Here is a 12084-nt window from a genome sequence, read left to right as displayed (position 1 = left end):
AAAAATGTTTCCCCGTGTACAACGAGAATGAGCAGTGTGCTAACCAAGCCTACTGGGCAAACTTCCAGCCTCTACAGGCAAGTGGCCAGTGGTTCTGTAGACCAACAAAGGAAAGGGAGTTGCTCTGCCATTCTGTTCACACTGAATTTTCTCTGTGATCCACTTACAACAAAGTCAGGAGCAGAGAATATACAAGGAACAGTTGGTCCAGCTCCTACTGCTGTCTCGATGTCTTCACTATGGTACACTGGATCCCAGCTACAGAAGGAGGTCCCCGAATTGTTGTGGCGCCCTTAATAATAAAAGGTTCTCTTCCCCATGGTCAGTTTTGAGATGTACGATGCTTAGACTACAGGATTAAAAAGTATCTGCTTAATTAAGTTCAAAGGTCAAGTGACATGCTTACTTTCCTTCTAGAATCTAAACCTCCCCCCCCCCCAAAAAAAAGCTAAAATAGGAAGCATTCTCCAATTCCTCCATTGTGAGGTCAATGGCCAGAAACACACACATGGTAATTAAGAGACATGTTCAGCAGCAAAATGATCTTAGTAAAGAAGAGCATGCTTACCAGCTGTACGAATTTTAGAAAGTCAATGAAGATGTCACTTCTCAACATGTTTGGATCCACAGTTACTGAAAAATATGGATGGTGAGTTAGATTAGCATGGGGCTGGGTTGACTTCTCTGTTAAATTGCTCTGTCCTCGGGGCGCCTGGGTGGCTCAGTGGGTTAAGCCGCTGCCTTCGGCTCAGGTCATGATCTCAGGGTCCTGGGATCGAGTCCCACATCAGGCTCTCTGCTCAGCAGGGGGCCTGCTTCCCTTCCTCTCTCTCTCTGTGATCTCTTCCCTTCCTCTCTCCTACTGTGATCTCTCTGTCAAATAAATAAATAAAATCTTAAAAAAAAAAAATTTCTCTGTCCTCTAGGGAGCCCTGAAGGTCCTCCCGGAGCACCCCTGTCTCCTTGGGAAACAGAGCTATGACCTGTCAAATACATGCAAATCCACAAAGATTGCCTCTTCTAGGCAGCCTCGACAGCAACACGAAACCATTATATCCGTTCCAGGAGTCCCACTTTATTCACAGACCCCCGTATCGCTCACTCTACAGCTTGCTGCTGTATACCAGAGTGAGGATGGGATTAATGGGAAAAGGCAAAAAGATCTTCAAACTTGGACCTGAACTCCTACTTTGGCAAGACATTTCTCAATTTGAAAATTTGAAATCAACCAAGAAACCCTGATTCCGAGTACCTTGCTTAGGGATAGGAGCTCTCAAGAGGTTATCCCCAGAGAAGTGATTAGAAGGCTGTCAGCGATTTCAAGGTTTCTATTCTTCTATACCTGTAAAAGTATTCGCCTTCATAGTTTTTAAAGTTCAGATACCAATATTCAGGTGCTGTGGTCAGAGCAGAGGGGCAGAAGCTTTCCCGTGAAAAGTTCCAACTCCTGCAGGAGGTGCTCCCCAGCCTGCTGTCTCTTTTTTTTTTTTTTTTTTTTTTTTTTTACAGATTTTATTTATTTATTTGACACAGAGAGAGAGATCACAAGTAGGCAGAGAGGCAGGCGTGGGGCGGGGAAGCAGACTCCCCGCTGAGCAGAGAACCTGATGCGGGGCTCGATCCCAGGACCCTGAGATCATGACCCGAGCTGAAGGCAGAGGCTCAACCCACTGAGCCACCCAGGCGCCCCTGCTGTCTCATTTCTTACCCTTTTCCCTGTAAGGCCTCTCCTGGACCCTGCAGTCTAACCAAACTTGCATGCTTACTAAATCTATAGCAAATGTCTTTCTCTTTCCCTTCCCTTCCCACACCGCCCTCCCCACCCCCCTACCCCTCCACCCCCCAGCCCTGCCATGCCTCTTCCTTTCTTCCTTCCTCCCTCCCTCCCTTTCTTTTTCTTTTTTCTGTTTCTTTCCTTCCTTCCTTACCTCGCTCCTTCCTTCTTGCTTTCCCTTTTTCCTTTCCTTTCCTTCTTTCTTTGTTGCTGTTTCAAGTGATTGCCTCACTGTCACTTCTACTAACATTCAAAACTAGCACTGGCAAAGTCATTTCAAGATGCATCTCCCCTGTGGCACCTGGGTGGCTCAATTGGTTAAGTGGCTGCCTTTGGCTCAGGTCATGATCCTGGAGTCCTCGGATTGAGTCCCACATCAGGCTCCCAGCCTCAGGCTCCCAGCCTCACGGGGAGTCTACTTCTCCCTCTGACCTTTTCCCCTCTCATGCTCTCTTTCACTCTCTCTCTCAAATAAATAAATAAGATCTTAAAAGAAAAAAAAAAAAGATGTATCTTTCCCAAACAATGCAACATTTTTTCAAAAGAAAATAATGAAAAGAAGATCTCCAGTATTACAAGAAACTTTTTGTACAAGGTATTCCCTCTTTTTAAAGGGAGATGATTTGGGGATGTGGGGAGCCCTGTCTTATTTTCTGGAATCCATGTGGTAGATATGCAAATTAACATAATTGTTAGCATGGATTCTTGGAGATGGGGAAAGCTGTTAAAAAAAATGTTCATCCAGGGGCGCCTGGGTGGCTCAGTGGGTTAAGCCGCTGCCTTCGGCTCAGGTCATGATCAGGGTCCTGGGATCGAGCCCCGCATCGGGCTCCTTGCTCAGCGGGGAGCCTGCTTCTCTCTCTGCCTCTGCCTGCCTCTCTGCCTGCTTGTGATCTCTGTCTCTCTCTCTGTCAAATAAATAAATAAAACCTTTAAAAAAAAAATGTTCATCCAATTAGTACTTACTGTGCAACTGTTAAGAACCAGGTACATTGCTAAGCACTTCGTATATTTTAATTCATTTAATCTTCACAACAAACCCTACGATAAATATTATCTCTATTTTACAGACAGACACTAAAGCTTAAAGAGGGTAAATGTCTTGCCCAAGGTCATACAGCCAGTGAAATGCAAAGCTAGGATTTGACTCTGGGTCTGACTCTAGAGCCCATGTCTTAGCCCCAACACCAAGCTCTTCTCTCTCCTTGCTCTGCCTTGCCTGAAGAGGAGGCAGGAGACAGCCCCATGTTGTGCACAAAGGCCAGGCCTGGAAAAGCAATCCTGTAGGCTCTGTGATCATTTGCAGAAAGGCCAGTAGTTAAAGGAGTTATTTCCCTCAGATATGAGATATCAAACCAAGAGAGAAGAAAAATTCAACAGATATTACATTTTTGAGTTTGAAAGGGCTTATCTAACAGGTCTAAAAGAGTCATATTCTTCATTACAAAAGATGAATGGGAAATAGATAACTTCTAGAATTTTTATTGACTATCTTTAAGGAAACAAGTGCCACCATGAGAGGTAATGAATAAAGTCTATAATGGCTAATCTAGAATGGTCTATAAAACACAGATTTTTAAGAGAGAAAAATCAACTTACAGAAGAAAAAAACGTTTTTTTCTTGTGTATGAAGGGTATCAGTAGGTTAGTTGGTGTAGTTTGACAAAGGTCTCTAGATTAGATAACATTATTATATCAGTATTAATTGTCTGCTTTTGATAACTATACTGAGGTTGTCAATGAGAATGTCCTTGATCTTAGGGAATACACACAGAAGTATTTAAGGGGAAAGTGGCTTATGTCTGTAACCCAGGCCTCTCAAAAAGTTATATACATATAATACACACATACCACGAAATTGAGAGGATGATAAAGCAAATATAAAATGTTCGCATTTGGGAAATCTGGGTGAAGACTATACAGAAATTCTTTGCATTATCTCTGCACGTGTTTTGTAAGACAGAAATTCTTTCAGAATAAAGTTTTTAAGAATCAGGTACCAAAAAAAAAATAAATAAATAAAAATAAGAGTCAGGTACCAAAAAGCATAGAGAGTACATTCCAGTTTGTGTTTAACAAATAGGGATGTGCATACCCACCAGTAGACACAGAAATTGTTTCCAAGGAATATTTAAGCCATGATGTTTACTTCTAGAGGCCTAGGGGTGGGCGGGGGGGGGGGGTGGTACTTGGCCTGGAAGGGAATGTACCTTTCATTGTATACTCTTGAGACAGTTCAAGTTTTAAAATATTTCGTGTACCTACTATTGCCTCTTCTCAAAATCTTTAAATACTTGAATGCCAATTTTGCTATTTCTCCCAAAACCCCTTTCTGAGCATGGTTGATTTTGCCAATCACATGTTGTGCTGTGCACAACATTTGCAGAATGCAAGCAAGGGGCAAGGACTAGGACACTTCAAGCCTCACCAGGGTCAGAGCAGACCTGGGAGGCTCCCTGGCAAGGACAGAGATGGAAATGCATCTCTGATATTTCCTGAGAGCTTTCAGGAAGACAGTTTATCTCATCCCTCCATTTCAGTCTTGATCCAGGGAATAGGTCTTTGACTTCTTAATCAATGCTAATATACAGCACCCAAAAGCAAATGTGAAAGCAGAATATTTTTAAAACCAAATACAAAGGCCGTATTTTGTATGTTCCATGTATATAAAATGTCCAGAACAAGCAAATCTAGTAAGACAGAAATTAATATAGATGGTGATAGAGGCATGTGGGGGAGAGGAATAAGGAGTGACTGATAATAGGTGCAAGGTTTCCTTTTGGGGTCACAAAAATGTTCTCAGATTATGGTGGACGGTTGCACAATTCTGTAAATATGCTAAAAACCATTGAATTGCACACTTTTAAAAAAAAAGATTTAATTTGTTTATATGAAAGAGACAGCAAGTGAGAGAAGCATGCAGGGGGAGGGGCAGAAGCAGGGTCCCCCACTGAGCGGGGAGCTGGACATGGGGCTCGATCCCAGGACCTAGATCATGACCTGAGCCAAAGGCAGATACTTAACCAACTGAGCCACCCAGGTACCCCAAACTGCACACTTTATTTTTTTTTTTAAGATTTTATTTATTTATTTGACAGACAGAGATCTCAAGTAGGCAGAGAGGCAAGCAGAGAGAGAGAGAGAGAGAGAGAGAAGCAGGCTCCCCACTGAGCTGAAAGCCCGATGCGGGGCTTGATCTCAGGACCCTGAGATCATGACCTGAGCTGCAGGCAGAGGCTTTAACCCACTGAGCCACCCAGGCGCCCCCGAACTGCACACTTTAAATGTGTGAATTTTACAGTCTATAATCTGTATCTCAATAAATCTGTAAACATAAAATGCAAATACCTACCATTCTGCAAATACTGTTCCAACTGGTCCCTCCTCTCATCAGCCATGGATGTGGTCATTGCAAGATAGTACTTTGGTGGAAAGGGAGGCAGGCAATTTCCAAAGACCCGCCTCAGCTGAAATGCAGAAAGCACACAGTTAATGCAAAGAACCCCCAATTCAAGGTTGATGAGACATCAAAGCATCCCCTCTTCAGGCAAGTCTCATTCTAGTACTTAATTTAAAACTACCCCCTCCTGGTGGCCACAAGGAAGAAAAGGGGTTGCTTTGGTTTTCCCAAGAAGTTTATTTCAAGATAGGTTTCTGGGGATACTGTTAGACATACTACAGAATGACCTCTTGAGCCTGAGTTTGGTAGATTTGGGGTACCTTTTAATTTTTCATTTGTTTTTGCAAGAGTGCCCACTACTCATACCATACAATGTTTCTTTAACTCATTCTCCAATAGTATCTGTGATACCAATGAGCATAGTTAGGGATTTAATTCCCCATCCCACCTCTACCAAGTCTGAACATCACAGACGTTTACAGCATGCTATCTGATAAGGTATCCCCTAGCTAGAGCTAATGAGCCCTGGGAATATGGCTAGTCCGACTTGAGATATGCCATCGGTATGAAATACACTCCAGACTGCCAAACTTAGTACAGAGGGAAAAAAAGTAAAATGTTTCACTAATAACCCCTTATACTGATTATATTTGAAATGGTAATATTTTAGATCGACTAATTAAAATTAATTTTACCTGTTTCTTTTCACACTTTTTAATTGGGTTACCAGAAAATTTTAAATTACATATATGGCTCACATTATATTTCTATAGGACAGTGCTGGCTTGTAAAATTCCTATAAGACTGACATATGATCCCTGTAGAAATCCAGTGAGGCCCTTCCCAGGCTTCTACCCACCCAAATGTTGACATAAGACCAAGGTGGCAGTTATTTTTATGCAAGCTAAATAGTGGATATGTCAAAAATATGTTTTAAATTAGATGATCAAAAGTGCATCTTCCTTCATTTCAGCCCTACACTTACAGTAGCAGCTTGAAGATAAGGCATGACATCATTCTCTTTAAAGTAAGAAAAAGAAGGGGCGCCTGGGTGGCTGGATGGGTTAAGCCTCTAACTCTTGACTTTGGCTCAGGTCATGATCTCAGGGTTGGAGATGGAGCCGCATGTTAGGTTCCACACTCAGGCTGCTGGAAATTCTCTCTCTCTCTCTGTCCCTCCCTATCCTCTCTGAAATAAGTAAATCTTAAAAATAAATGAAAAATAAAATATGAGAAAGAAAACTAGCCAGAAATCAGGGTTAAACATGGTAGCTTGGGAGAAGGCAGCGGCTTAATCCACTGAGCCACCCAGGCGCCCCTAGCTTGGGAGAAGGACTAAAACTCTTAATATTGTCATAGTCAGTAGCTTAAAGGAAATGAGAACATATTTAAGAGAAACAAACAGGCAGGAATTTTAATTCCATGGCCTTTGTCACAAATACAGTGTGTATCTGGTGAATATTTACCTTGCATAGGCTCTAGCTTTAAAATACATCAAGAATCTTACCAGCTCTCAGGACCCCTGGGTGGCTCAGTCAGTTAAGCGTCTGCCTTTGGCTCAGGTCACGATCTCAGAGTCCAAGGATGGAGCCCCACATGGGGGGGGGGGGGTCCCTGCTCAGTAGGGGGTCTGCTTCTCCTTCTCTCTCTGCCTCCTGCCCCTCTTCATGCTTTCTGTCTCTCCCTCTCTCTCTTTCAAATAAAATAAAATAAAAACCACGACAACTTACCAATTCTCTCCACCCCCACTGTCATTATCCTGGTCCAAAACACTGTCGTCTCTTTGCCTCACTGCTCCAACAGCTTCACAACAGAACTTTCTGCTTCTGCCCTTGCCCCCTTCAGTTTATTCTTAATACAGAATCTAAGGTAACTTTCTAAAAAGGTAAGCCAGATCAATCCATTGCTTCTCAAAATCCTTCTGGCTTCCTATCTCACTCAAGGAAAAGCTAATATCTTTGCAATGGCCAAGAGCTATGCCATTCGATAGAATGTCCACTAGCCGCCTGTGACTACTTACACTTAAATAAATTAAAATGAAATAAGATTTTAAATTCAGTTCCTCAGTTGTTAGGCACATTTCAAATACTCAACAGTATTTGTGGCAAGCTGCTACTGAACTGGACAAAGCAAACATAGAGCATTTCCATGAGCACAGAAAGTTCTATTGGACAGCACTGGTCCAAGAGCTAGAAAAGTTAGTAAATGCCTGCCTATAGGTAAAATACGTTAAGTAATATGGTAAGTGATGGGAATCAGGTTTTTCATTACTGAAGTGAGAGTTTTTACAAAAGCAAGGGGACTAGGCTGGAATGACCCATGTGGTGGTGGATTATATTTGGAGATGTCGATATGAACTCATGTTTAGCTTAACATAAACACAGATGGTTACATATAAAGATAGTTATAGCTACACGTATACACCTATTTCCTTGCTCTGTCAGCTGAGAGGACCTTGAAGCGATAATACCATAGTAGCAAGGAACATACCTAGTCCAAGATCTTGGTTTCTCTTAACCATTCCCCAACTAAAGCAACCAGGGTTCCATGAAGAAAATAGTTGATTTTTAGGACTGATGCAGGAGATATAGAAGAGGCGTCTGGGGCATCTTGTAGCACCAAAAAACAAAAAAGTGCTCAAAACAACAACAACAAAAGCAACAGTGGGCCCATGCGAAAAAGTTCCAGGAGCAAACTTGAAGGAGCTTCCGTTGAAGCTGGAACAGCTAACATAACAAAATAAAGCAGTATCAAAGTATAACCCAAAGTCTAAAGTAAATATCCAGAAGTCTATGCAGCTATCAATTACTGAATAAATATGTAGGAGAGAAGAGAAAAATCTGTGAAGAATCCTGAATAATCTCTATCGATCCTCATTCCACAAGGACACAGAGCATTCATCCTCACAGTGCGGACTGCCCAGAGTGACTGCCTCCCATAGGGTACACTTTGGGAAGGGGAGAAAAGAAGAGCAACTTCACGGTGGTCAAACCTGACAAACACAGCCTCCGCTAGGTGATCGAGGCATCAACAGTGGTAAGTCACGTTAATGCAGATGCTCTTCTGTGATGTGATTAGGACGACCTGGACCTCTGTGGTTTTCCATAACGCCAGCCTGATCATGTGAAAGATCTCAGATTCTAACAAAGGGACATCTCACAAAATAACTGATGAGCGCCCCTCAAAAAGCTTATTAAAAACAATGAAAGTCTGTGAAATTGACACAGTCAAGAGGAGAGTAGGCAGACAACTAAATGTAATGTGGGGTCCTAGATGGGATTCTGGGGCAGCCATAGGACATCAGGTTAACACTAAAGAAATAGAACTGAACTGTGGTCTATAGTTCATCATAGTGTGTTAACATTGGTTCATTAACTGTAACACACGTTCCCTACTAATGGAAAACAACAGGGCAAACTTGGTGCGGGAATATATGGGAACTCTCTGTACTGTCTTTGCAATTATTCTGTAAATCTAAAACTGATCCACCAAAATAAAGTTTATTGAAAACAAAACAAAACAACAAAATCCTGATGCTCTGGCTTCTTGAAAAATCAGAGGTTCTGGAATCACTGGGTTCACATTCCTTGGGTAATCATCCCCTTTAGAGGAGGCCTAAGGAGTTTCCACCAGTCCCCATCGCCTTTCACCTGGCACCCGCCTCTCATTTCAATTACCTACCCGACCCCTAGAGCCATTGAAGTTTGCATCCTTTCCTCCCTTAAATCTGTTAGCATAAAATGTTACAGCAACAGTTTTCTTTAATTCAAGGCAATTTTTGTGTTATGTTAAACACTGTCCAAAGACACCCCAGTTGGAGCATCAAACCAGGCAAGACTGCTCAAACAACCTGGGATTTATGTATCCCATCTCTGTTAACTCAATGAAATAGGAGCAGAAAAGGGTCTTCTCTGCATGTGACTATTTCTTGATCCATGGATTAAGCGATTTTAGAAGGCAACTGTCTTCCTAGGCATGCGTTCATAAATGTCGAAGATGTTCACAAATTGGTTTGAATCACAGCAGCCTTGAGCCACCAGAGCCATCTGTGTTTTCCATGGGCAGGAAAGCATCTTGGGGAAGTCCCTACCATAAGTCCAAGAGCTAGGGGAAATGTCACCATGGCTTAAGGTTCAAATACCCAACACAGCCCAAACTCTCCCAGCCGGTTTTACAACCTGAGCTCACTTCCCAAGGAATCTTTCCCCTCCTTTCTTTAATACTGGTTTAAGGCAGAAGATAAACATATAATAAACTGAGTAGTTACGTCTGCCAAACATCAATCATTGACTCCCCAAGTTCTTCAACTCCAGCAAAATATGACCTTTTCTACTGGTCTCAGCACACAGTTTCGCCATTAAAACCAACAGCATGCTAAGAATTGCCTGGTATTTGAGTGTAGCCCAAAGACTCTTTTTAAAGATTCTTCAAAGTTCTCCAAAGGAAAGCACACCTCTTTTGTTTATTATGCGATGTATTGTTTATTTGGGGTTTTTGCTTGTTTTTGAAAGGCCATGTTTAGATAATATATATATATATATATTTTTTTTAAGATTTTATTTATTTGTCAGAGAGAGGGAGAGAGAGCGAGTACAGGCGGACAGAATGGTAGGCAGAGGGAGAAGCAGGCTCCCTGCTGAGCAAGGAGCCCGATGCGGGACTCGATCCCAGGACGCTGGGATCATGACCTGAGCCGAAGGCAGCTGCTTAACCAACTGAGCCACCCAGGCGTCCCGATAATATATATTTTTAATCCCAGCACAATCTCCTGCATTTCTCCATCAGACAGTTCTGCTTTTTAACATGAAGAGGACTTTACTGGCCAATGGAAAATAGCCTCTCTTTCCCTGCCTTATGCACTCCCAGCCCCCCACGCTTACCCCACAGTGGTGACCTGGGACAAGTGGAATTACAGACACAGTGTCCTTTCTAATGCTGACTTATCCATCCCACCTCTCTAGGGCCCCTTTGAATCAAAACCCCAGAGTCACCAGATAAAGGACCACAGCACAAAGCAATCCAGACTGTGGCATCTGTGGCATCCAAAGAACATTAGCCTGGAGCTTCCGTATTCTTCCATTTGGTCCTCAAAATAGTCCCGTGGAGTAGACGATCATTGCCACCATCAACATGTCATCCTTCCACCTTCACATCAAAGCTACACTATAATCACAGAAACCTGAAGCTTGGGAGATCTAAGGTCCTATAAACTAAGGAATGGCAGATTTTCATTACTTTTCCCTTCTCTCTCATTTTTTCTTTTTCTCCTTCACCAAATCTCTGTTGAGCATCTACTAAAGAAGGAGTCCATGCTGGGTATACCATACCCACAGCCTTCATTCATTCCTTCTTGTAAATATTTAGCTTTTGTAACTAAATAACCTGGGGAAGGCAAATATATACACACAAGGAGGAATGTGACAAGGTCTAAACATGAAGTGACCCAGGAATCAGAGGAAGGCATCTCATGCAATCAAGGAGGACTTCCCAGGGGAGGTGAGGCTTGAGATGCAAATAGCCACCTAAGTTCTAAACAGTTTCTTTAAAATGAAGTTGTTTCTACTGACAGAGGAAAAATGTTAAGTACGAGATGTAAGATAGTTGGAAGCTGCATAAAGAAATCTCTATTTTGGATTTTGAAAAATTTGAGATAAATATGAAGTATTTTTTAGTAATTATTTTTATTTTTACTTTTTTATTTGAGACTGAGAGAGTGGGGAGGAGGATCAGAGAGAGAGAGGAGGAAGCAGACTCTCTGCTGGGCAGGGAGCCCAATGTGGGGCTTGATCCCGGGACCCTGAGATCATGACCTGAGCCTCCCAGGCATCCCCAAATATGAAGTATTAATATCTACTCTATACCTCACATTGGGCATCAGGCTGTGACAATTCAGTATTTAAGAGTCTACTGAAATGGGGCACCTGGGTGGCTCAGCGGGGAGCCTGCTTCTCCCTCTCCTGCTCCCGCTCCCTGACTTGTGCTCTCTCTCTCAAACACACACTCTCTGTCTCAAATAAGGTCTTAAAAAAAAAAAAAAATCACATGTCCTGAAGTTCCATCTGCATGTAATATACCACAATGCATGCCATCTAATAAGAACTTAGTAAATATTTCTTAAATAAGTCAGTTAATTCTCTAAGATGACATGTTTGTTCTATCAGGATACAGAACTTCCTAGGAAATGTACTCCAGCGCACACACAGATGGGGCCTTTTATTGTTTCCTCTTTAAAAGCATTTTGTAGTAAGTCAGATTAAGAATTCTGAGCCATTTGCAAATCTCCAGTGGAATAGAAGAGTAAGATCTAGCTGAGAAGCGCCTGAGAGGAGTCCTCTAGATTTTCTCAGACTCAGGGTTGCCAGACAAAACACAGGATGCCCAGTTAAGTATGTCCCAGATACTGCACGAATCTACTTACCTAAAAACTTCTTGGCTGTTTATCTGAAATTCACATTGAACTGGGGAGCCTGTGTTTTTACTTGCTGAATCCGACAACCTTACTCAGACTACATACAAGATGGGAGTCATGCTGATGAGCGTACTGTGGACCCCACAGAGGCTGGCTGGGCAGTCGGATACAATCCTGGGCCCAGAACTCAGACAGAAAGTAGAGCTTGGTTGCCTGGGGTCAGAAGTAGAGGGAGAGGGCGCCTGGGTGGCTCAGTGGGTTAAAGCCTCTGCCTTCTGCTCAGGTCATGATCCCAGGGTCCTGGGATCCAGCCCCACATTGGGCTCTCTGCTCAGCAGGGAGCCTGCTTCTCTCTCTCTCTCTCTGCCTGTCTCTCTGACTACTTGTATCTCTGTCTGTCAAATGAATAAATAAAATCTTAAAAAAAAAAAAAAAAAAAGAAGTGGAGGGAAAGGATCGAGGGCAAAGGGGACAAGGGAACTTTCAGAGGGCAAAATTTTC

General features: G+C 42.6%; 1 protein-coding gene across 5 annotated transcripts in view; it reads right to left on the bottom strand.

Annotated features, from left to right (window-relative positions):
- Nucleotides 1–12084, bottom strand: part of SNX31 (sorting nexin 31) — a 59353-nt gene that overhangs the window by 43624 nt on the left and 3645 nt on the right. For all 5 annotated transcript variants that reach the window (XM_059165910.1, XM_059165911.1, XM_059165913.1 and 2 more), the window contains exons 3-4: nt 5127–5241; nt 569–633 (exon numbers count right to left, since the gene is read on the bottom strand). In XM_059165910.1, coding sequence (XP_059021893.1) covers nt 569–633; nt 5127–5241 — 180 coding nt within the window. The remainder of the gene's footprint in view (nt 1–568; nt 634–5126; nt 5242–12084) is intronic.

The sequence above is a fragment of the Mustela lutreola genome, chromosome 3, assembly GCF_030435805.1.
Source record: "Mustela lutreola isolate mMusLut2 chromosome 3, mMusLut2.pri, whole genome shotgun sequence".
Classification (NCBI taxonomy): domain Eukaryota; kingdom Metazoa; phylum Chordata; class Mammalia; order Carnivora; family Mustelidae; genus Mustela; species Mustela lutreola.
This window is presented reverse-complemented; position numbering and strand designations above follow the sequence as displayed.